The sequence below is a fragment of the Protopterus annectens genome, chromosome 1.part1 (assembly GCF_019279795.1).
Source record: "Protopterus annectens isolate FY-2018-M chromosome 1.part1, PAN1.0, whole genome shotgun sequence".
NCBI classification, from domain to species: Eukaryota; Metazoa; Chordata; order Ceratodontiformes; family Protopteridae; genus Protopterus; species Protopterus annectens.
In genome coordinates this window covers 847133462-847160338 of record NC_056726.1, presented here as the reverse complement: position 1 = coordinate 847160338, position 26877 = coordinate 847133462, and the positions used below count along the sequence as shown (strand labels likewise).

General features: G+C 43.8%; 1 protein-coding gene across 1 annotated transcript in view; it reads left to right on the top strand.

Moving 5' to 3' along the window:
* Nucleotides 1–26877, top strand: part of LOC122815150 (probable E3 ubiquitin-protein ligase HERC1) — a 5886073-nt gene that overhangs the window by 3007670 nt on the left and 2851526 nt on the right. The window contains exon 33 of the mRNA XM_044087407.1: nt 3051–3104. Within this exon, the coding sequence (XP_043943342.1) occupies nt 3051–3104 (54 nt within the window). The remainder of the gene's footprint in view (nt 1–3050; nt 3105–26877) is intronic.

Below are 26877 nucleotides of genomic sequence, written 5' to 3'. Positions count from 1 at the left end.
AGTTCATGGGTACAGAGTTTTTACCAAAGGGCATGACAGTGCACTTTTTGGCTTTGAGCTTGAGGTCATGCCTCTTATCCCAGGCATCTGTCTCAGTGAGGCCCTTCTGTAGGATGTCCACATCATTTGGGGACTCGACTATGGTTTCTAGTTTGCAGTCATCTGCAGACTTCATTAGCCAGAGGCCTTCTGTGTTAGCCTGTACTTCAGTGAAGTAGATACCAAACAGGAGAGGTCCCAGGACTGAACCCTGTGGTACTCCACTTGTCACTGGTTTGAGGTCAGATTTGGAGTCTGCAACTTTTACAGTTTGGGTTCTGTCAGTGAGCCAGTTGGCAACCCATCTTGTGCCGTAGGGATTTATATCTAGTTTAGTGAGTTTAGCTATAATTCCTGAATGGGGGATGGTGTCAGAAGCCTTGGCGAGGTCAAGATAGGCTGTGTGAACCACTTTACCCTCATCTACGGCTTTGATGACTGCCTCAAAGAAGTCGATCAGTTTCAGAAGGCATGATCTGCCTTTCACAAACCCGAACTGGGTATGGTCCAGAGTTTGGAGGTTACCAGTGTCTTTGTTTATGAGTTCCATGATGATACGTTCCATGGCCGAGCAGACCAGGCTCGTCAGGCTAAGAGGGCGATAGTCCCCATGATCAGTGGTGGCTCCCCCTTTGTGGAGTGGGATAACTGTCGCTGTGCGCCATTCAGTGGGCACAAAGCCTGATGTGCGACTATTATTGAGATGGTGCTTAGGTGGGGAGCCAGTTTGTTCTGAAGTTCATGTAAAATGCAGCCTGGGATGTTGTCCAGTCCCATGGATGCTGTGTTTTTGGTTTTAGAGTGTGCAGCTTTTCCCTGCATATATGTGATTACAGGGACTCTGCATTCTTCCTGTATAGATATGGACCCTTTAGGGGGTGAGAGGGGTTAAAGTTAGCACTGAACCTATCTGCCAGGATGTTGGCAATATCAGTTGGTTCTGTAATTTTCATGCCATTATGCTGTAACTCGGAGCAAATCTGGGTGTTGCTGTTGAGATTCTTGACATAACTATAGAATGCTTTATGGTTGCCTTTAGAATTAGTGGCAATTTTGTTTTCGTAGCTAGCTTTGGAGGATCGTATAAGGGATCTCAGCTTCTTGCTGAGGCTGACCAGGAAGCTCCTCCACTCATGGGATTTTACTGTCTTTTGCAACAGTTTTTTTTCCTTCTGTTGTAGAGTTGGTTTATGGCAGGGGATCACCAGATTGGCTTCCTTTTTTTGAAGGATAGCGTCTTGGTTCTGTTTGGGATAGCACGATCCATGCACTCATGTAAGTGCTTATAGAGTGCATCTGTGTAGGATTCAGCAGTAGTAACTGTATTGTCCATCTGCATGGGTGTCATGAAGTTCGCCACTTCTGTCTTAAGAAACATGAAGTTGGCTTTGGAGAAATTTTTACCTTGGTTTCCTTAATGGTGAGTGGGGGCAGGATGCAGCCATCTACGCTGATTAGCTTATGGTCGGATCTGACCAACGAGGAGTTGACTTCAGGTGTGGAACACCGGTCACTCATGTTGGTAATGACTAGGTCTAGGATATTGTTGCCCCTGGTGGGGGTGTGGATAAGTTGATCCAGGGCATTGGAATTTATGTATTCCAGAAAGCGTTGAGCAAAGGAGTTGGTACATGAGTAGTTTTCCCAGTTAATGGTGGGGTAGTTGAAATCGCCCATTGTTAGGTTGTCTGGTTGAACCCTAATATTTTCCAGTGTATAAAGAAAAGAGGAGTGGGAATCCTCGGGCATGGTGGGGGATCTGTAGCAAGCTGCAATTTGGATTGCAGTTTTGCCCAGAGTTAGTTGCAATTGGATAACCTCGGATGCATTATGCTGCACAACTAGCCTGGAGTTGTGGATATCCTTAATGAATATGGACACACCTCCGCTTTTGGTGTTCTGGTCCAGGTTAGATGGCCGAAAAGTGTGGTATAAGTTATAGCCTGGTAATGCAGTGGTGCTCTCTAGAGCCTTGAACCAGGTCTCAGTCACTGCACAGATATCAGTGTTCTCCATTTTAAGGAGTGCCTCGACTGAGTGCATTTTGAGATTTAGACTTCTAGCATTGAGTAGCATTACCCTCAGTTTTTGCTTACCTGTTCCTGTTGTGAATTTGTCATTTGAACCTTGCCTAAAAAAGGCACTAAACAATATACCTTAGAAAATTGGGCATACATTTGTGAAAGTACCTAGTTATGTGACATCACTACAAGCTAACATTCACTTAGCCACTGTACGTTATCACTTAATTACAGTGTTATTACCGTTCTTTAAATCTTTGCATTAGTTTCATCCCATCAGCTTTCATCTTACGGATGACCTGCTAAATAATGTTTTTTTTTTTTTTGTTTTTTTTAACTACAGGTGTACAGCTGTAAGCATTCTTACTGCCATGTGTAACGATCTGCAGCAGTTAAATCTATTATGTAGCGTGAATTCTTATTCTTAATGTTTTTAGTACATATTGTTAGCCATATGTGTTTCTTTTGTGGCTTTGCCATGTTCATAGTATTTTTCTTCCTTCTTACTACCTTTTTATGTTTTAACATTATTGCTGTTATCATGAAAATTGCTTGTCTGCTTAATAGACTACACGTGTATTTCTTAGCTTTATTGTTGGAGATTTCTGTCCCTAGTTCTCCAGTGAAAATCAGAACTCCTAGCTGGACTTAAAAGACAAGAAATGAAAACTAATTGAATAAATAAGTAAATTGCATACCAGACTTGGGCAGTATATACCAAACTTTCTAAATTGCACCTCAATGCCCGACTTGCTTGCAGTGTACCATACTTTCTGAACGGCACAACAGCAATACACTTGTTCATTATGCTTACACAGTGGTTACCAACTTTTTGAGTGGCATCTATTGTTAGGGCTAACCAGTTCCACTTAATATATCAGACTGTTATTGCTCTTCTCTAAACCCACTTAGGGAATTTAATTGAAAACAGTGTATAAACTCTTGCTTATGAACTGGATCTAATATTTCTCTGTAATGTTTATGCCCTAGACTGTAGAGAAGCTTTTCGGTTTGCTGTCTACCTGCATGTGGGAGGAGCCACTCGTTTACGCCAAAGATAATGTACCAGACCAAAATATTGAAGTAAGTCTCTGCCTTTTAGACTTGATTCACAAAGATATTACTTCAGTTCACAGTCAACAAAGCATTCTACCCTTCCTCTGTGTTTCGTCTATTATTTTTTTAACTTTTAATTTTGTTACCTGTCCATAATGCTTTGTCCCTTTTTGCATCTTTTGATAAGTTCTGCTGTAAAGCTTTGTTTTAAAAATTTAAAGAAAATTACACAGTGTTCTTGGATTAAGAAAAAAGTTAATGTACTGTAAACTTATTAGTTCTGTCCTTGTGTAATTTTTATGTGTATGGATATCCAAGTGTAATGAGTTAATTAGCTGAGTCATTTCCAGTACATCATATGGAATTCCCAGTCTTCAGATGGTTTCAGCAACGTATAATCTGATGTTCTCAGTTTTCATTCTGTCCTCAACTGATGGGTTCGGATCCGATCCCTTGGATCTGACTCAGCCGTTGCTAAAGCTCTTGGCAACCAAAAACTCTCAAGCTTCTCCCTTAACCATAATGCACAACCCGAACTACCTCCAGATCTCATTTGTTTCTTCAAGCAAAAAACATGGTCTTCCATCTCTCTCGAGCGTTCATCAGATAAATTTCAGATTTTCTTTCAAAATTTTCTTTAAAATAATTTATATTACTATCCCTTACCTTTGTCTATAAATTTCTTGTTTCTTACAATTTCTTACATTTCCTTCTGTCTTTAGTACATTTTCTGTACCTCTCACATGCTATTGTTAGTATCTTTCTTCACCATACAACACTGTCATAGCACCCAGTTTTACCATTTTGGTATTTTCATCTCTTCTTTTCCTCTCCTCTCCTCTTAAAAAACTTATCTGTCCTATTGTTTTATTGTTAACAATGGCAGAAAAACATGGCAGGTTTTAAGAAATGTATGAAGTGTGAGCACAAGTGGCCATTTTCTGATGCCCACACATTGTATGCATTGTTTAGGTCCTCTCCATTTGCAGGAGGATTGCTCAGTATGTCATGGTTTTAACCCTCTTACATTAGCAAAAGGAAAAAATAAACTGATTTTGAAAGGTCTTCTTCCTTCATCCTTTGGAGATGCTACACTGGAAGGTTCTTCCTCCTCTAAAACAAAAAATACAAAAGTCAAAAAATCCTCATCTCCAAAGGCATCTTCCTCTTCCTCAGCTTCAGACTTCTCGAGAAAGAGGTCTCTTAAAGATCTGGACTCAACCCTGGATCCTAAAAAGGCTAAAATCCAAGACCCGGGCACAGAAACATTATCAGATCTTGAAGCCCCCTTAGTCAGATATGATGGAGTCACAATCCTAGAGTCTGACTTTTTCTGATCCAGGGCAATCTGTCAAATTTCTGTCTAGAACAAGGTGCTCTCCGTCTCTGGATCCATTTTCTGACTGGGTACCTTTTCCATTCTTAGAAAGACCTAGGTCACCATCTGTATAACTCAACTTGTTCTTCCAGAAGAAGATGTGGAGATATTGGTAAAGACGATTCTCTTGGTGCAGAGCTAGACTGGTGTTCATTTGGCTCCCTCTGGGTCAGGAGATCCATATATCTGCTATTCCCCTGTTACAGATTCCTCCTGTGAGTCCTAGGGCTTCAGATTTTTTGGTTTTGGATCCGAGTCATCCGGATCTAACTGGCTTGGATCCGAAGATAACTTTATCCTTGGATCCAAGATCTCTGAGGGCTCCCAGAGCCATAGTCTACCTCTCAGATCCAAGGTGTTGCATTCATCTCCGAAGCTTTCAGATCCATTTCTGCAACTCAGACTCAGCACTGGATAGCTCAGCTTCCACCTTGGAGGTTTTGCCCTCGGAGCAGGGATGCCTGCAATTCAGAAGCTTGTCTTCGTGGATCTGATGGTCTCTCTCTCTCTCTCTCTATTTCTGTCCGATCTGCCTTCAAGGCTGTGAAGAGAGTATTTTCTGCCTCAGCAGTGCAGATGTATCTTTCCCCCTCGGATCCTAAGACCTGTGCCATGATGTCTCAGTGCTCAGAGCTTCAGTGTCTCCTACCACAAAGATGGCCAGTACCAAAACCACAGGCTTCCACTCAAGGAATTGTAATCTCTTCTTATGATACCTCCTCTGAGCACCCCAGTGAGGAGGTCCCTAAGAAGAGGACATGTAAGAGGAAACACTTAAACTCCCCAGAAGAGTCCATCTCTGAAGGACACAGATTTTGATAAAGGCGAAGGGTCCCCACGATCACCTCCTGAAGATGTCTCCTTTGGAGATTTCCTAGAAATCCTTAAGCAGAGATGGTTGGACATCCAGCATCCCTATGTCTGAGGAATCTGTTCTCCTGGAGACTTGTGGTACTGAGCCTCTATTTCCTGGGTAACTCTCCCTATGGATGACCTCACTTGATTTGATCTCATGGTGGGCGTGGAAGGACCCTGACACCATAGAAACTGTTCCTCACAGACCAGATAGGATAACGGCACCACTAGAATCAGAGACAGTTTTGGGGGAAGGGAGTTTCTATTGATGCCGTGGTCTTTGTGGTGGCTACCAAGAAGGAACTAACTGAGGAAAGTTCCATTCTTTGTCCCCTCAACAGGGGGTCACGGGAGATGGACAGATTTAGGAAGCATTTCTGTGGTTCAGTGACATTTGCTTTGAGGTCTCTGAATTATTTGGCACACTTTACTAGGTTACAGAGGGATTTGATCAAGGAGTTATCAAATACCCTCTTAGGTGCTGTTTCTGATGAAGTTCAGGCATTTGTTACTTCTCACCTGACAACCTTACAGTCCATGTCCAGTTCATCCATGAGGTTGACTTCACTTGTAGTGGAAGAAACCTCAAGTTCAGGGGGTTCAGGCCTTTCCATTAGGAGACACGCCTGAATGCACCTATGTGAGTTTGCAGAGTCTTTCAAGTATTCTTACATAAATGCTCCTTTTGATGGATCATCTTTATTCAGCCCCAAAGTAAAAGACACTCTGTCCAGGTCTGAAAAAATTGGAAAGACCCTTTCTACCATGGGTGTGTGTTTTTTGACTCCTCAAAGAACCTTTTCCGGGAATCAACAAGATGGTCGAAAAATGTGGTTCAAGAAGTCTTATGGTCCTTTTCAAGACACATACAAGGATGAGATTCCCCCAGAGGCAGAGGAGGGAACATGAATGGAAGAAGACGCCTCTGTGGCAGAGGAGACCTGCAGAATCAGGGTTCTAGAGAATCTTTCTTTGACAAACTCTGCCAGCACTCCTGAAGGGAGACCTGATTGTCCACCTTTGGAGACAGTCATGGGACATTTATCCCTGCACCACAGAGGCTGGTTGGATATAACAAAACATACTTGGATACAGAGGATCATTTCCAGAGGATTTATTATACCCTTTTCCCTTTCTCTCCCAATCCCAAGGAAAATTCCTGATGATCCACCCAGTCAGAGGGAACAAGCAGCAATTCAAATACAAAAGCTGCTAGAAAAAAGGTCATCAAAGAGGCCCTGCCAGACCAGATTGACTCCAGAACTTAGTCAAGGCTCTTTTTGGTGCCAAAGAAAACAGGGGACTGGAGACCAATATGGATCTCTCCAAACTAAACAAGACAGTTCGAAGAACTAAGTTTTGAATGGTCATGGTTCAGTCCATTCCCCCATTTCTGGGCAAGGACAACTGGATGTGCTCTATAGACCTTCAGGATGTGCACCATCAAATAAAGTTGGAGAGACTGTCCAGAAGGTACTTACATTTCTGGCTAGTAGCCAGTCTTTATTAATTCATGGTACTACTCTTTGGACTCACCACAGTCCCCAGGGTGTTTACCAAGTGCATGGCAGTAGTAGCACCTCACCCCAGACTGCAGGGATTCTGAGTGTTTCCATAAGTAGACAACTGGCTCATTACCGCTCTGACCAGGCATCAACTGATATGTGCAAGAGACCAGGTTCTCCAGAGTTGCTGTCATCTGGGGATAATCATAAACTAGACAAATCTCATCTGAAACCAACTCAGACCTTAGAGTATATAGGAGCTATTTTTAATACAAAGACAACCATTGCTTCTCTTCCATTACTGAGAGTTCATACCATAGGATTTCAAGTCAAAAAGATAATATGCAGCACCTCAATTTCAACCCGACTGGTCCTTCAGGCTCTGGGATCGATAGAGGCAGCAATAACTTTAATACCACTCGCCAGGTTTTATATCAGAATTCTGAGATGGATGTTAGCTATTCAGTGTTTGATTCTTTATCAACCAATGTCTTACAAGATAAGACGCACTCACACCTGTAAGAGAGATCTAAAAATGGTGGATTCATTCAGACCAGTTCTACAAGGTCATCCATTCATTCCCCCTCAGCCTAAGGCCATAGTACCCATGGACGCTTCCCAGCTAAGGTGGGGGGCATTATCTAGGGAAGACAGTCCAAAGCACTTGGTCCTCCAAGGAGACCAGTTTGCATATAAATATCATGGAGATGAGAGCAGTGCTGTTAGCATTACAGGTATTTCAGAATGCTCTCCATTTGGAAAGTGTTGCAATACAGTCAGACAACATGTCGGTCTGGTAGATCAACAAACAGGGAAGGGAACAAATCCTACCCATTGTGTCAAGAAGCTCTCAGACCACCCTTTAAAGACTCTGCCCCTCCTTGGGACCCAAATTTCATGCTGCAGTCTTCTACACAATTTCCCTTTGAACTCTCAGCTGTATGCAAACTCAAATATCTTTCACGAATGACAATTTTCTTAGTGGCCACTACCTCGGCCCGAAGAATTTCTGAAATCCAGGCATTGTGCTCAAAGCCTCTATACTTGATTTTCCATAAAGACAGAGCTACCTTGCGTACCAACCTGTCATTTCTTCCAAAGGTGATGTCAGAATCCAATATAAATCAGTCAATAAATTTGCCAATTTTCTTTCCCAAATTTTCTAACAAAGGAGAATAAGTAATGTGAAGTTGTTCTGTCTCATCATTCATTCTTACAGATGGTACAGAGCTGATCCTCGGCTCCGAGTCGGCCTACTACAAAGCTTGAGGTCTTCAAATAGCTCGAGGCCAAGTCCCTATCCCATGATGCACCTAGAGTTACCTCAGATCTAGTTTGCTGCTGCTGCAACAGATCAGAGGTTCTCGCTAGCTTGGGCCAGTAAAAACCTTACTATTCTATATTTTTCAATATTATTGATATTTTCTTCTTAAAAAGTAGTTTGTAGTTACTTAGTTAAGCTCTTACAGCTTTCTGTGTAGTTTCCCTTCCATTGGTGTGCCTGTTTCATAGATTAATATTTGTCTCGTTTTTTCTTAGGCCTAGTTAAATTCTAGTGTTTAAATACTGTTTACATAATGACCTTCTGTCACATTTTTTCTTAGAACTAGTTGTATTTTAGAGTGTGTGCTTAGATAGTGACCTTTTTGTCATAGCTTTAAAATTATTAGAGCTAAAGTTTATTAGTGTGTTAAATGTAGTATATAGCTTTGTTGTTTACATTTAGATAGCGACTTTCTGTCACAACTTGATATATTTTCTGCTTAGATAAATAGTGTTTGTGTGTGACCTTTTAGTCATAGTTTAAAGGGCTTGTGTCATTTATATTTAGCCTGTATTTTTAGGAAGGCTTATTGTTATATTTTAACTGTTGTTGGGCGTGTCTAATTTTTTGTCAGTATCCTAATTACTTTGTGCTTGTTACAAATGGCTGATAAGGGCAAACACCCTAAGTCAGGGTTTAAAAAATGCCCTTAATGTGGGCAGAAAATGTCTGTCACTGACAGTCATGTCAACTGCGTTTATTGTTTAGGAGCATTACATTTGCAAGAAACCTGCTCCATATGCCATTCCTTTTCCTCTAGGGTTCTCCAGGAGAGAAAGAGGAAACTTATTGACAGGGGTTTACAGAAACCTTCTTTCCAGGAGGCTTTAAGTGACAGGTCTCGGAGCTGACTGTCTTATTTCGGAGCCAGTCCCCGGTTTTGGAACCAGTATCCAAAATACCAAAATCTCCATTTTTACAGTCGGTACCACCTTCGGTCCATTCATCTCGGTCTTCCATTAGCCTTTCTGATTTGGATGTGGATCGTGTGGTGCAGAAGCTTTTACAGGTACCGCCTTTGCTAAATTTTTATCCGCTCCAACCCAAGTAGCTTCAGAGCCGAAGACCCTTTTTCCAGCTACTACTCTTCCTCCTCTGGGCCATACCAGTCCTTCAGAGCCGGATTAGTCAGACTTGTTGATTTGGAGCCTTTGGAGCCGACGCCTGCTCCAGTATCTTTGGCTCAGTTTACTCTGACGTCCTTGGTGCCGATCAAGGAGTCTAGGAGCCGACACACTCTATTCCAGTCTGGGGAGGATAGTCGGACCGACTTGTTGGTTCTGACTCTGCCTCTTGGGGCTTCGGCTTGGATGAGCTTGGCTCCTACCTCTGGCTTGGAGCCCACTGTCTTGGTGCTGGCAGTATCGATGGTTTCCTCGGATCCATCGGTCCCTTCGCATCTGAGCAGAGGGGCCTTCGAAGCCATGAGGAGAGTTATGTCTCCTAAGACATCTTCGACCTCAGGTCTGGCTTCTTCCTTCTCCGCTAAAACGCCTGTGTCTGCTTCTGCTTCTGCTTCACAGATCCTTGCCAAGCATAGAGACCCAGAGCCTCAGGAAGCCCCATTGGGTGGCCCATGCTCTTCTGAGACCTCACCAGAAGCTCCCACTGATGAGGTTCCCAGGAAGAGAGTTTGTAAGAGGAAACATCTAGACTCCCCACAGGAGTCCCTGGCATCTGATACCGACTTGGATGAATCAGAAGGGTCCCCACAGTCCCCCTCTGAGGATATATCGTTTGTTGAGGTACTAGAAATCCTTAGGCAGAGGGGTGACTGGCAGTCCACTAACCCTACTGAAGGTGAGTCGGTTCTCCTGAAGGCTTTTGGGTCTCAGCTCTCCACCTCTTGGATGTCTCCGCCCTTCAATGTGCTTATGCAGCTGGTCTCACGAAGGACGTGGGAGTTTCCGGACACCATGGAGGCTGTCCCTAGGAGGCCTAATAAATTTATCTCTGCTCCCCAAGACAAATACTTTCTGACCAAGGGTGTGTCAGTTGATGCCATGGTGGTGGCGGCAGCCACCAAAAAGAAAATTTCAGAAACTTCCTCTTCTAACCATCCTCCTAACCAAGATTCCAGGATCATGGATAGATATGGGAAGTGCAATTAGAGTTCAGCAACTTTTGCACTGCGTTCGCTCAACTGTTTAACCCATTTTACGAGACTGCAAAGAGATCTCCTTAAAGAGCTGGGAGATGCTCTTCAGGGTACTTTAGCTGCCGGAGCTTCAGATAAAGTTGCCTCCCAGCTTGCTACCCTCAACTCGATAGTTAATTCGTCCATGCGCCTCATTTCGTATGCAGCGGATGGAATGAGCAGGGCAGCAGGTACAGGAATTGCTCTTAGGAGACACTCCTGGATGCACTAGTGTTCCTTCCAGAGCCCTTCAAGTCATCCTTTGTAAATACCCCTTTTGATGGCTCGTTCCTTTTTGGGCCCAAAGTTAAGGAAACTTTGACCAGGTGTGAGCAGGAAGGAAAGACTCTGCCGTCAGAGTCCATTTTTCCACCCCCGACCAGACCCTACCCCAAAGATCAAAGGGGAGGAAAGATGTGGTTCCGTAAAGCCCAAGGAGCCTTTCAGGACACACGAGGTGAACTTCTCTCCTCCAGGGGGCAGAGGAGGGGGCAATAATGGAAGATGCCGCCCTCACAGCAGAGAGTGTCCACAAAACCAGGGCGACAGAGATCACTTCTTTGGGAAGCCATACTAGTGCTCCTGAAAGGAGGCCCGACTGTCCTACTCTGGAGGCAGTTGGGGGTTGCTTATCTGTGTATCCAGACACCTGGCTCCAAATAGCAAATGTCAGCTGGGTGCAAAGTATCATTTCCAGAGGATACTTCATTCCTTTCGCCACACCCCGTCCACCGACAAGAAAAATCCCAGCCATTCCACCCAGTTGCAGAGAGCAAGCAGCAGTAGAGGTCCAAACATTGCTAAGAAAAAGAGTCATCCAACCTGTCCCAGCAAACCAGACAGGATCCGGAACTTACTCAAGATTCTTTTCAGCTCCAAAAAAGACGGGACTGGAGACCTATATTGGACCTCAGCAAGCTAAACAAATCTGTCAAAAAAAGAGAAGTTTCGGATGGTCACACTTCAGTCGATACTTCCCTTTTTATGGAAAGACAATTGGATGTTCTCAATAGATCTCCAGGATGTGTACTACCACATAAAAATGGCCAGACCATCCAGAGATCATCTGCACTTCTGTCTGGGAGCCAATCATTACCAATTTTGAGCCCTGCCATTTGGTCTCACTACAGCTCCCCCAGAGTGTTCACCAAATGCATGGCAGTGGTCACGGCTCACCAGACACATTTAGGATTCCAGGTGTTTCCACACCTAGATGATTGGCTCCTCACCGCCACCACCAGGCATCAACTCACTCAAGCCAAGGACACCACTCTGTCACTCTGCAGCCAGCTGGGCATTACAATAAACTCAGAAAAATCTGCCTTGCCGCCATCGCAGCATACTGTTTTTATTGGTGCAGAATTGGACACCACCACCACTCTCAGACTTCCAGTAGAAAGAGTCTTACTACTCTGTCAGCAGGTCCACAATCTGTTATCCAAAAACAAGGCTCCAGCATCAGAAGTTCTAAAACTATTAGGCATGATGGCAGCTGCAATTCTGGCCATACCGCTGGGTCTCATGCACATGCGGACTCTGCAATGGGTGTTGTTCACTCAATGGTCTTACCAAGAGCTCCCCATGTCTCACCTTATAATGATCAAGAACTCTTGCAAAAAGGATCTTCAGTGGTGGTTGACCTCTTTCCATGTCACGATAGATCATCTCATTGTTCTACCCCCACCAGGAGCCGCAGTGACCATGGACGCTTCCCTGATAGGGTGGGGGGGCATTTTCAGGGAAGAACAGCCCAAGGCACATGGACCGATCAAGAGACACATCTGCATATCAATGTCCTAGAGATGAGAGCAGTACTTTTAGCATTGCAGTACTTCCAGGACTCTCTTCCTCTGGGTACAATTGCGATTCAGACAGACAACATGTCAGTGGTCTGGTACTTGAACAAACAAGGAGGAACCAGGTCATATCCCCTTTGTCGCGAGGCCCTAAGAGTATGGCAGTGGGCTGTATCCACCCAACGCTTTCTGATAGCAATGCACATCTAGGGGAAATCCAATGTGATAGCAGACAAGCTGAGCAGAGCAATTTTGTTGCCTCACGAGTGGTCCCTCAAGAAAGAAATAGCAGACAGAATATTCTGCAGTTGGGACCAACCTTGCTGCGACCTTTTTGCCAGCCACATGAAGACGAAATGTAGAAGCTACTTTTTCCTGATTCCCCCTCTGAGAGAAAGCCCAAGGGACGCACTCATTCTCGATTGGCCTCCAGGTCTCCTCTATGCATTCCCATCAATCCCATTGATACCAAAAGTACTACAGAAAGCAAATGCCCTGGGAAGGACCATCATTCTAATAGCCCCTCATTGGCCTCATCAGATTTGGTTCCCTTTCCTTCGACTTCATCTTTTGGAGGACCCTTGGATTCTGGACCCAGTTCCGGATCTTCTGACGCACTCATCAGGGGGGCTTTATCCCTCATTGCAGTCCCTAAAGCTGACAGCTTGGCTTCTCCAATTGCCATCATAGCCAGGTTCTAAAACCTTTCTAATGAGATGAAGCAAATTCTCTTGACCTCTCATAAATTCTCTATGAGGAAGCTATACCTTAGCAAATGGAAAACATTTTCTATATGGGCCTCTCAAAATAATATTGATCCCTATCAAGCCCCTATGGCCTCCATTTTAGAGTTCTTGACTATGATTTTTAATAAAGGAGCTGCAGCAGCAAAGGTTCATGTTCAGCTTGCTGTCATTTCTAATTTTCATCTTGGATTTGAAGGATTGAACATTATGTCACACACACTTTCCAAAGCCTTTCTTAAAGAGACCTTTCATCTCAGAACACCTGTAAAATCCCTCTATAACCCATGGAATCTAAATTTTATGCTTTCTCGCATTATGCTTCCTCCATTTGAACCAGCCTCCTTGTGTGACCTCAATTTTTTATCATGGAAGACCATCTTCTTAGTAGCTATCACTTCTGCCCGCAGAGTGTCAGAGCTTCAAGCCTTGTCCATTAAACCTCCTTATTTGATTTTCCATGCTGACAGTGTCTCACTTCGAACAAACCCCTCCTTTTTGCCTAAAGGTGCACTGAAGCTAATCATAATCAGATTATTGATTTGCCAGTTTTCTTCCCCATCACTCCAATAATTTAGAATATATGCTGCACAAACTTGATGTTCACAGACAGCTCAGATTCTACTTGGGTAGAACAAAAGATTTTAGGAAATCTGAACAGGTTTTTGTTTCCTTTTCAGACTCCAGGAAAGGTATGCCAGTGACTAAAACAACTCTGTCCAAGTGATTATCTGATTGTATCACATTTGCTTATTCAGCTGCCAATATGCCCTTACAACACAAAATTAAGGCTCACTCAACCAGAGCAGTGTCTACATCCTCTGCCTTTTCTGCCAGACTTCCTATTGATAACATTTGTGCAGCAACCACTTGGTCGAGACCTCATACCTTTATCACTCATTACAAAATTGACAGGGCCTCCTTTGGAGCCACTGTCCTGAAAACATACTCCCGTGAGCCACCCGAGATAGATGGTGCTTGAGACGCTACCCATTTGTAGGAATGAACAGCAAGATAGAACAACTGTACATAAAGAAGTTATGTACTTACCATAACATTGCATATGAGTTGTTCATCTCACCTTCATTCTTACTTCCCTCCCTCCTACCCCCTCCTGGGCTTTTAGAAAACCGAGATGCTGGATTCTTCCTGGTTGTTCAACCCTTCTATAGTTTCTCTAATTGAGTGATAGAATGACATGTGGTATTATTATACGCAGCAAACAAGATCTGAGGTAACTCTAGGTGCATCGTGGGATAGGGACTAGGCCTCGAGCTATTTTAAGACCTCAAGCTTTGTAGTAGGCCAACTGGGAGTCGAGTATCAGCTCCAAACCCATCTGTAAGAATGAAGGCGAGATCAACAACTCACATGGAATATTATGGTAAGTACATAACTTTTTACATTTATTGGATGTTCATAGACAGTTGCATTTTTACTTCCATAGGGCAGACAACATCAGTAATTCTGATCACTTGTTTGTTTCATATGCAGCACCAACATTAGGTAAACCAGTTACCAGCATTACTCTATCTAGATGGAAAACAAATTGCATTTCCTTTGTATATAACAAATTGGGCATTGCCCTGACAAAACCTGTTCGTGCCCATTCCACCAAATCCATGGCACCTTCCTCAGTTTTTCAGTCCAGAGTGTCCATGGATGATATTTGTGCAGCAGCTACTTAGGCTACTCCCCATACCTTTATTACTTATTAATTAGATCTGGTCTCCAGAGGAAGGGCATCTTTTGATTCTTTGGTGCTCAGGAATATCCTTCTTTGAGTCCGCCCTGGAAATTAGGTAGATGGGGACTCTGCCCCATCAGTTGAGGATAGAATGAAAATTGACATCATCAGATAAAGAAGTTATGTACTCACCATAATGTTCCATCTGTGTTGTCCATTTTCACTCTTCCTCAACTCCCCTCCCACCAACTCATCCTTCTAGATGGACGAGTGCTTAGTGGACCTGTATCTCCTTATGTCTTTATATAAGCTCCAGTTATAGCTTCTCCATAATAATTTCCATCTTTTACTTTCTACTAAGGCAGCAAACAAGATCTGAGGTAATTGGGGTTGGTGCATTATGGGTAAGGGAGAAGCTTGAGAGTTTTTGGTTGCCACAAGCTTTAGCAATGGCCGAGTCAGATCCAAGGGACTGGATCTAAACCCATCAGTTGAGGAAGAATGAAAATGGACAACACAGATGGAACATTATGGGAAGTTCATAACTTTTTCTATCAGTACTCTATGTATGTTAAATTGTTTTGTGTGTATTCTAAATTAAACACACTTCTTTCTGCAAAAACAAAACTCAGGCACAATAAATTAGTGTCAGTTCTTTTTGGTAAGCACATTTCATCTCAGACCAGAGGCTGTGGTTAAATATGGAGCATGATAAGTCCTGATTTAAGTTGTTTAAGAGGCAACCTGGTATATCATTAGGCCACAGTGAAGCCTTGATTTTAGCTTTAGAGAACACTGTGGCAGCATGCTCTTTGGTGATACTTGGCAGTGCAGTGGTAGAGATTATTTCTCAGAGGAGAACTGGGAGTGATTGGAAGTTGAAATTTGGGTTGAATTTGTCAGCCAGCAGATTTGCTGCATCTTCTGGCTGAGTATAGTTGATGCCATGTACAACTAATTCCGTACTTTGTTGTATGTTGCCCTTAAGATTGCAGACGTAACTGGAAAATGCCTTATGGTTATCCTTACATTTGGAGGCTGTTTTTACCTCAAAGTCTGCTTTCAGAGACTTGACTAGTTCCCTGTTTTGCTTGTTCAGACTAATGAGGGTCTTTTGTGCACATTCCCTCTTACTTCTCAACAGGATTTTCCAGGATTTTCTTTTATTTTGTTGTGCAATCTGTTCGTACCAGGGGTCCACCAGGGTGGCTTGTTTTTGCAGTTTGACCTGGATTTATTGTGGTCTGGTGCTGTTGTTTCTATGCAGTTCTTTATCTGGTTGTACAGGGCTTTTCTGTTTGGCTTCTGCTACATACCTACAATCAACTGCATTACTAGCTGAGTTAAGTACAAACTTGCAGTGTTAAAGATTGTACTGCATTTTATTTTTGTGTGTATTTAATTGTTTCATTGGTCTGTGTCTCTCTGTAGTTATTTATTTTTATATTTAATTGTTTCATAGAATACTGTGGTCTTTCTCTGTCTCTGCAGTTAGTGGGGTGGCTATTGTGTTTCACTTCATTGATATTCATTTTTAAATTCTTAGCCTAGAGGGTTTCTATGTATTTATAAGAGTTAATCACATATCTTTGAATTTATTACTGCTCAGTTTCTGAGTTGTTTGGCTTCTGCTACATACCTACAATCAACTGCATTATTAGCCGAGTTATATACAAACTTGCAGTGTTAGAGATTGTACTGCATTTTATTTTATTTTTCTGTGTATTTAATTGTTTCATTGGTCTGTGCCTCTCTGTAGTTATTTATTTTTTCTATTTAATTGTTTCATAGAATACTGTGGTCTCTCTCTGTCTCTGCAGTTAGTTTCCCACCCGCCTTCCCTGTTTTTGTTCTGGTATTAATCTTGGTGGCTTTACAATTGCCCACCCCTCCTGTAAATTTGTGTTTGTATACTCCTCCTGGGTCTATCTCATTTGCTCACTCAGCCGAGTACAGTGAGATCATATTTTGACTTCAGACACTCCTACCAGTACCATATGTTCAGCTCTATCCCAGTCTAGTGTCACTAGCTCTCTACCTAATATAGAGAGAATATTTGTGAAGGGCAAGCCACTTAGGTCCTTAATTTTGAATTATCTTCTGTTTCTCCTTTTTCCCTTTCTACTTTCCAAAAAAAATAAATACAATTTCTAAGCTTCCTTCCTGCCTTTCCTGTAACTAGTTTAGTCCAGATACAGATTTGCTGTAACCAGGACTGTTTGTACGCTTCTGAGCCTCCCAAGTCTTTCTGTGTTGAGGGAAGCCTTCTAGCTTATCAGTGGGAGTGGTAAGCACTAGGTAGCCTATCTACCACAAGAGTGGTTTCTGGCCCAGAAATTGTAGTTTATTGACCGTTTGGCAGTTTTTCCATCTCTTTCAACTTTCTGGTTTAAAAGCCTACATTTGTTTCCCACATTTCCTGTAACTAGTCTAGTCCAGATACAGATTTGCTGTATCCAGGAATGTTTGTAAGCTTCTGAGCCCCCAAAGCCTTTCTGTGTTTGAGGGAAGCCTTCTAGCTTATCAGTGGGAGGGGTAAGCACTAGGCAGCCTTTTTACCACAAGAGTGGTTTCTGGACGAGAAATTGTAGTTTATTGGCTCTTTGGGCAGTTTTTCCATCTCTTTCAACTTTCTGGTTTAAAAGCCTGCATTTGCACTTGTTTCCGACCTTTCCTGTAACTAGTCTAGTCCAGATACAGATTTTCTGTATCCAGGACTGTTTGTAAGCTTCTGAGTCCCCCAAGCTGTTCTGTGTTGGAGGGAAGCCTTCTAGCTTATCAGTGGGAGTGGTAAGCACTAGGTAGCCTATCTACCACAACGGTGGGTTCTGGCCCGGAAATTGTAGTTTATTGGCCGTTTGGCAGTTTTTCCATCTCTTTCAACTTTCTGGTTTAAAAGCCTGCATTTGTGCCTAATTCCCACCTTTCGTGTAACTAGTCTAGCCCAGACACAGATTTGCTGTATCCAGGACTCTAAGCTTCTGAGGCCCCCAAGCCTTTCTGTGTTGGAGGAAAGCCTTCTAGCTTATCAGTGGGAGTGGTAAGTACTCTGTAGCCTATCTACCACAACGGTGGGTTCTGGCCCGGAAATTGTAGTTTATTGGCCGTTTGGGCAGTTTTCCATCTCTTTCAACTTTCTGGTTTAAAAGCCCACGCTTGCACTGGTTTCTCACCTTTCTTGTAAGTAGTCTAGTCCAGATGCAGATTTGCAGTATCTAGGACTGTTTGTAAGCTTCTGAGCCCCCAAGCCTTTCTGTGTTGGAGGGAAGCATTCTAGCTTATCAGTGGGAGTGGTAAGCACTAGGTAGCCTGTCTACCAAACGATCCAGGTTTTAGCACAGTTTTAGCACTTGAATTTGCTTATTCGTGCTCAGCACCTGTTCAGAACTTGTTGTTAGCAATAAATAAGCTACAAATTACTGCAGCACTCAACCTTCCGCTTTACTTAGACAAAAAGAGTTTTTGTACTTACTTTCCTCATGTACACAGACAACCCTCTCCTCCTACCACCCAACACCACAACCTGTGAGAGATGCACTTACCTAGCCAAACTGGAGGTAAAGCTTTATCCAACCAAGACTGCACTTGACAGTCAAGAGGAGAAGGTAAACACTTCTACCACACCACACTCATCACATAGTCCCACTAAACCTACACCACCAAAATCCAGGCAAAGAAACACAAAAACATTTGCAGAGGCTCTCAATAATAATCTGCTCAAGCAACAGAGACCTCCAAAGCAGAAACGCAAGCAACCTCCACCTCCCAACACAACCCAAATGACACACAACCCACAAACTCAGTGTGCCAATAAACCACAGCCCATAAGGCAAACCAACGTACCCAACACATTAGTCATAGGTGACTCTACAGGCAGGCACACTGATGTCTCACTCACCAGGCTAAACAAGGAGAAGGTTACTGTCAGATGCCTGTTTGGTAACAGGATCCGCCACATAGCCCACACACTCGGGTCACTCCAACAAGTACAAATATGACTCTCTTATTGTCCATGTTGGCGTGAACGACCTGAGATGTATCTGCCTGGACTAAATGAAAAGAGACATGGAAGAGCTCTCTGATCTTGTAACCCAGGCAGGTATGACCCTAGCCCTGAGTAGCCTCCTGCCATCACCTAGAATGATACTGCAGTACAAGGACAAAATGATTGACTTCAACAATTGGTTAAGCTTCTGGTGTGATTCTAAGGGGATCCAGTATCTCTGTGCCTGGGACGACATGGTTGACAGACCACGATGCTTTGCCAGAGGTGGCCTGCATTTGTCACCCCTGGGATTCCGGATACTGGCTAAGGCTCTTGCCGCCCCTATAGTGCCTTTTTAAGGCAAGATTCAAATGACAAATTTACCATCATAAAAGGAACAGACAAGCAAAAACTGAGGGTAATGCTACTCAATGCTAGAAGTCTAAATCTCGAAATGCACTCACTCGAGGCACTCCTTAAAATGGAGAACATGATATCTGTGCAGTGACTGAGACCTGGTTCAAGGCTCTAGAGAGCACCCCTGCATTACCAGGCTATAACTCATACCACACTTTTCGGCCATCTAACCTGGACCTGAACACCAAAGGCGGAGGTGTGTCCATATTCATTAAGGATATCCACACCTCCAAGCTAGTTGTGCAGCATAATGCATCCGAGGTTATCCAAGTGCAACTAACTCTGAGCAAAACTGCAGCTTGCTACAGATCCCCACCATGCCCCCAGGATTCCCACTCCTCTTTTCTTGATATACTGGAAAATGTTAGGGTTCAACCAAACACCCTAATAATGGGCGATTTCAACTACCCCACCTTTAACTGGGAAAACTACTCATGTACCAACTCCTTCGCTCAACGCTTTCTGGAATTCATACATTCCAATGCCCTGGATCAGCTTATTCACACTCCCACCAGGGGCAACAATATCATAGACCTAGTCATTACCAACACGAGTGACCGGTGATCCACACCTGAAATCAACTCCTCATTGGTCAGATCTGACCATAAGCTAATCACCCTAGATCCACATCCCGCCCCCACCCACCATTAAGGAAAGCACAGTAAAAATTTTCTCTAAAGCCAACTTCATGCTTCTTAAGATAGAAGTGGCAAACTTCTTGACACCCATGCAGATGGACAGTACATTTACGACTGCTGAATCCTGCACAAATGCACTCTATAAGCACTTACACTAGTGCATGGATTGTGCTATCCCAAATAGAACCAAGATGCTATCCTCCAAAAAAAGGAAGGCAGTCAGGTGGTCCCCTGCCATAAACAAACTCTGCAGCAGAAGGAAAAAACTGTTGCAAAAGAGAGTAAAATCCCATGAGTGGAGTAGCTGGCCTTGTCAGTCTCAGTAAGAAGCTGAGATCCCTTATAAGATCCTCCAAAGCTAGCCGCAAAAACAAAATTGCCACTGATTCTAAGGGCAGCCACAAAGCATTCTATAGTTATGTCAAGAATCTCAACGGCAACACCCAGATCTGCTCTGAGTTACAGCACAACGGCAAAAAAATTACAGAACCAACTGATATTGCCAACATCCTGGCAGATAGGTTCAGTGCTAACCTTACCCCCCCTCACCTACTAAAGGGCCCATATCTATACAGGAAGAATGCAGAGTACCTGTAATCACATCTATGCAGGTAAAAGCTGCACTCTCTAAAACCAAAAACACAGCATCCATGGGACCGGACAACATCCCAGGCTGTGTTTTACATGAAATTCAGAATGAACTGGCTCCCCACCTAAGCACCATGTTCAGTCATAGTCTCACGTCAGGCTTTGTGCCCACTGATTGGCGCACAGCAACAGTTATCCCACTCCACAAAGGGGGAGCCACCACTGATCCTGGGAACTATCGCCCTATTAGCCTGACGAGTCTGGTCTGCTTGGCCATGGAACATATCATCATGGAACTCATAAACAAAGACATTGGCAACCTCCAAACTCTGGACCCCACCCAGTTCGGGTTTGTGAAAGGCAGATCATGCCTTCTAAACCTGATCGACTTCTTTGAGGCTGTCACCAAAGCCGTAGATGAGGGTAAGGTGGTTCACACAGCCTAATTTGACCTCACCAAGGCTTTCGACACCATCCCCCATTCTGGAATTATAGCTAAACTAGGTATAAATCCCTACATCACAAGATGGGTTGCCAAGTGGCTCACTGACAAAACCCACACTGTAAAAGTTGAAAACTCTGACTTCAAAGCAGTGAGAAGTGGAGTACCACAGGGTTCAGTTCTGGGACCTCTCCTGTTTGGTATCTACTTCTCTGAAGTACATGCTAACGAAGTTCACAGATGACTGCAAACTAGGAGCCATAGTCGAGTCCCCAAATGATGTGGACATCGTATAGAAGTGCCTCACTGAGACAGATGCCTGGTGTCACAGCCATGGCCTCAAGCTCAATGCCAAAAACTGCATTGTCATCCCCTTTGGTAAAAACTCTGTACCCATGAACTACCACATAAACGTCAGTCTACTGAACGCCAAATGTGTGATAAGAGACCTTGAGACCCAGGTGGACAGTAGTCTCTCCTTTGATAATCACATCACCACAGTAGTCAGGAAATCCTTCTATGTGGCACACCTCATCACAAAAGGGTTCTCATCCAGGAAAAAAGAGGTCATTGTTCCCCTCTACTCGGCACTTATTAGACACATTATAGAGTACAACGCTCCTCTTGGAATGTACCTCACAAGACATCTGCAGCAGCTGGAAAGGCCACAGAAGTACCTCACAAAGAGGATTACTGGCCTCAAACAGATGCCGTACACTGACCATCTCGAAAAACTCCAGCTTTACTCTGTAGAATATCACCTACACCAGGGAAATCTCTGCCTAACATATAAAGCTATGTTAAACCCAAAGCTGTTGGACATGCTGCACCTTAAGAAATCCCAATCCCTCCGAGCTACACACTCTAGGGACCTAAACCTTGTCACCACAATAAGCAGGTCATGCTAGAGGGATAGATTCCTGTCCCAGAGACGACTTATACTCTGGATGAAGCTACCCATCTATGTTAAGCAAAGTTCCAAATTAGCACTCTTCAAGAAAAATCTTGATGAGTGGATGGGAAATAGGAAATACACCCCAGGGATCACTTCTGTGGCTCTGCTCGACAGCAGCACAGGAAATTAACTTTCTTGGGTGGCGTAAGCCAGGGAACCTTGTTGGCTAGGCTTACATAAGCCCTTGGGCTGACAGCCTAGTACCTATCTATGAACCTTTGCAATAGGTTTCTGTGTTTTCTGGATTTGGGGGAGCTTGAAAACTAGCTATACTGTCCCCTTAATAGGGGGTAATTTACCTTAAAGAAGTTCTTAAAGTTTTTGAGGTTAGGTGGGGCAACTAGTTTTGCCTGTATTTCAACGGAGACAGCTTTGTGTTCTGATCTTACTAGTGAGGGCATCATATGGGGGGTGGCATTGGATGCTGCACATATTTGTGTGTACCAGATCTAGGATATTTCTTCCTCTAATGGGAGTGCAGAGTAGCTTCTCCAGTGCATTTGAATTTGCACAGTCAAGAAATCTTTGGGCCTTCTTGTTAGTGGTCATGCATACCTCCCAGTTAATGGATGGTGTAGTTAAAATAACCTTGTGTATGGTATTGGGATGGATGGTGAGTAATTGTTGTGACTTCATGTGCGATATGTGGTTATTCAGGTTTATGATGGGGGACCTGTAGCTGGCAAGAATATTGTGATGGATTTTCCCATGGTTAGTTGGACATGGAGTAATTCAAGATGTCATATTGTTTGACCAGCCTTGAGGTGTGCTTATCCTTTATGTAGATAGCTAAACCTCTGTGTTTAACTCTTTCATGTTCACTGGATGGTCAGAATGTATGAAAGGCATTATAGTCATGCACTACTGGAATGGTTTCCTTGGCTCTGGACCTTGTTTCAGTAACTGCACAGATGTCGGCATTCTCCAGGGTAAGGAGAGCTTTCAGGGAATGCAGTTTCTTGTTAAGGCTCCTAGCATTGAACAGTAACAACTTTTGAGTTATCCTGAGTTGCTTTTGTTATGTTTGAATGTATGTCTGTTTGTCAATGCCTAAAAAGGCACTGTAGGGGTGAATAATGCTTTGGCTAATATACGAAAGTCTAGAATTGACGGGTGAGGACCATGTCTGACAAAGCAATGTGGCCTGTCAACCATGTCCTCCCAAGCTGACAAGTATTGGACTTAACACCTGTAGCTAAGCCAGTTGTTAAAGTCAGTCATTTTCTGCTTCTATTGTGACATCATCCTTAGAGATGGTAGAATGATTGTCTCATACCTGCCTGAGAGACACATTCTGAGAGCTCAATCATGTCGCTTTGCATATAGTCGAAGGAGAGGTACATCTCGGGTCATTCAAGCCCATGTGGACTATGATGGAGTCATACTGGTACTTAAGGGTAAGTGACCTGAGTGCTTGCATGATTTGTTGGATCCTGGCCCCTGACAAGCAACTAACTGTAACCTTGTCATGATCCATCCTGGTAAGGGGGACATCAGTGTGTCTCACAGTGGAGTCTCCTATGAGAAGATTATTGGGTTGTGGAATTTTTCACCTTATAGGCTTGGTAATTGAAACACAATGAGATGTGGCTTTATGTGCTGTGCTGGTAAATGTCTTATGTGCATGCAGAGTTTTTGAGGATTGTGGCTGAGAGACCTTTGAGATTTGAGTAAAAGTTACATGTGAGCACCTCCACATATGTAGGTCTGTGTTTGTGTGTGGGTGCGGTGAGTGTTGTGTGTGAGTCATTGCAACCTGTTTTTGCATTTTGTGTCTGTATATGAGAGTCTGGCCTCCAGTGTCAGTGTATAACAACATATCTGAATTTGTTGTTTTCATTTTATATTCAACCTGTGGGTATACGGATCCGGTACAGATCCAACCCGGCCGCATTTTCCAGCATCTGATCCAAGCTCCTCCCCTACCCATAATCCCCCTGTCTCCCTCCTCCCCTCAGATCTCGTTTGCCACGCATCCAGTCAGCATTGTGGTCTGTTGCTCCAAGTTTCTGGCAAGTGAATGTAATATTTTTCTGGTCGTCTTCTTCTGTTTTCTAACTCGTTTACTCCTTTATTTCTAATTCTGTACCCTACCCTACCCTTCTTGCACTCGGGCATCAGTCCTGTAATTCAAAAAAAAGCCCCTTTCCTTGCTTCTTTCTCCTTTCCCTGTTGCATAAGTGTGTGTGTGTGTGTGTGTGTGTGTGTGTGTGTGTGTGTGTGTGTGTGTGTGTGTGTGTGTGTGTGTGTGTGTGTGTGTGTGTGGTCCATTACCATGGCAAAGACTCCCAAGCCAGGGTTTCGGAAATGCACAGAGTGTGGCCATAAGCCCCCCTTCATAGGTGTGTACTAGGTGGATGACCCTCGGGCCTTTGCAAGCCTAGCCCATAGGATTACCCTGGCATCATGCAACCCGACCTTAGTTCCCAGTGCCTCTGTCAAGTTAAGCCATTGGAGGTATCCCCGGGGTGAATTTTCTATTTCACATCCACTCATTAAAATTTCTCTTGAAGAGGGTCAGTAAGGTGCTCTGCTTGACATGTATGGCAAGTCTATTCCATAGCATGGGCAGTCTCTGGGTTATGAACCTGTCCCTCCAGCACGTTCTCTTGATTGTGGTAATGAGGTTGAGGTCTCTGCAGCGTGTGATGCTGAGGGATTGGGATATCTTTAGATGTAGCATTTCTAACAGAGCTGTGTCAGACATGGCTTTGTTAGTCAAGCAGAGATCGCCTGTAAGTAGGCGATATGAGACAGAAAATAGTCTGTCCATATAGGACATGTGTTTAAGGCCTAGGATCCTCTTTGTGAGGTACTTTTGCATCCTCTCCAGTTGTTGCAGGTGTCTAGTGAAGTCATGCCAAATGCGGCATTATACTCGATGATTGGCCTAATGAGGGAAGAGTAGAGGGAGACAATGACCTCTGTGTTCCTGGATGAAAAACTCTTAGTAATGAGATGTGCCACATAGAAAGACTTTCTGACCACAGTGGCAATGTGGTGATCAAAAGAGAGGTTGCTGTCAGCCTGTGTTCCCAGATCTGTTATAACGCCTTCTGTGTTCAGTGAACTACCTTCGATGTGGTAATTCAGGGGAACTGGGTTTTTCCCAAAGGGGATGATGACGCATTTTTTGGCATTGAGCTTAAGGCCATGGTTCTGACACCAATCGTTGGTCTCAGTGAGGCCTTTCTGTAGGAAGTCAGCATCACTTGGGGAGTTAATAATAGCTCCCAACTTGCAGTTGTCTGCGAAGTTTGTCAGCCAGAGTCCCTTCGTGTTGGCCTGAACTTCAGAGAAGTCAAATACCAAACAGGAGAGGACCCAGGACCAAACCCTGTGGGACTCTACTTGTGACTGGTCATCAGTCTGACTTGGAATCAGCTACTTTCACACTGTGGGTTCTATCTCTGAGCCAGTTTGCAACCCACCTATTTATATAGGGGTTGATGCCTAGCTTAGTGCATTTTTCTATGATTCCTCAGTGGGGAATGGTATCAAAGGCCTTGGCCAGGTCAAGGTAGGCTGAATGGACCACGTTGCCTTCATCCACAGCTATGGTAACTGACTCAAAGAAGTCAACCAAGTTAAGCAGGCATGATCTACCCTTCACAAAACCAAACTGTGTGTGATCCAGAGTTTGGAGGTTCCCTATATCCTTGTTTATTAGGTCCATGATGATGCTTTCCATAGCTTTGCATATCAGACTCATCAGGCTAATGGGGCAATAGTTCCCAGGGTCTGTAGTCGCTCCTCCTGTGTGGAGACAGATGACTGTAGCAGTGCACCATTCGGCAGGGACAAAGCTTGAGGCGAGGCTGTGATTGAACAGGTCACACAGGTGAGGTGCCAGTTCACTCTGCAGTTCATATAGAACACAGCCAGGGATATTGTCCGGTCCCATAAAGGCTGTATTCTTGGCCTTGGACAGTGCTGTTTTAACCTGTGCAGCAGTAATACTTGGTGCCCGGCAGTCTACATGTATTGTGATTGGTCCTTTTGGTGGGGGAAGAGTGGTAAAGTTGGCACTGAATCTCTCTGCTATTATATTTGCAATATCTGTTGGCTCAGTATAGGAGGTACCATTGTGCAGTAGCTCAGAGCAAATCTTTGTATTGCCGTGGAGATTCTTTACATAACTATAGAAGGCCTTGTGGTTGCCTTTACTATCTGCTGCAATTGTGTTTTCATAGCTAGCATTGGAGGATTTTATGAGGGATCTCAAATTTTTGTTGAGGCTGATAAGAGAGTTTTTCCAGTCTTGGGACTTCACCTTATTCTGCATCAGTTTCTTCCTTCTGTTGTAAAATTAGTTTATGGCAGTGGACCACTAGACTGGCTTCCTTTTTTTGAAGGAGAGTATCTTGGTTCTATTGGGTATGGCAAGATCCATGCATTTGTGTATGTGTCCGTACAGTGCATTGGTGTATGATTCAGCGATCATGCAACTATTCTCCATTTGCGTGGGTGCAGTGAAGTTAGCCACCTCTGTTTTTAGGAGCCCAAAGTTAGCTTTGGAGAAATTTTGCATGGTGGTTTCCTTTATGGGGGGGGTGGGGGTCTGCAAGGGTGGGAGGAATGTGAATTTCCAAGGTGATTACTTTTTGGTCGGATCTAACCAGGGAGGAGTTGACTGTTGGTGTAGAGCAACGGTCCCCCATGTTAGCAATGACTAGGTCAAGGATGTTGCTACCTCTAGTGGGGGTAAGAAAGAGCTGGTCCAGTGCATTGTAATTAATGAATTTCAGGAAACATTGGGCAAGTGTATTGGTATATGCGTAGTTTTCCCAGTTAATGGAGGAGTAGTTGAAGTTGCCCAGTATGAGCATGTTAGGTTGGACCCTAATATTTTTTAGGGTTCTTAGGAATGTGGAGTACGAGTCTTGGGACGTGGTTGGGGATCTCTAGCAGGCTACGACCTGAATCATTTTTCTTACCCCATGTTAGCCGCAGCTGAAGCATCTCTGATGCGTTATGTTGGGCTACCAGTCTGGAGGTGTGCACATCCTTTATGAATATGGAAACACCATCGCCTTTGGAAATTCGATCCAAGTTCTGGGGCCGAAAGGTGTGGAATGAGTTATAGCCTGGTAGTGCAGGGGTGCTTTTTGCTGCCTTGAACCAGGTCTCTGTTACATCACAAATGTTGATGGTCTCCATTTTAAGGAGTGCTTTGAGTGAGTGCATTTTGAGATTTGGACTTCTAGCATTGAGCAGCATGTCCCTCAGATTGCATTTGTTTGTAGCTGTTACTGTGGTACTTTAGTCTTTTGAACACTGCCTGAAAAAGGCACTATAGGGGTGGCAAGAG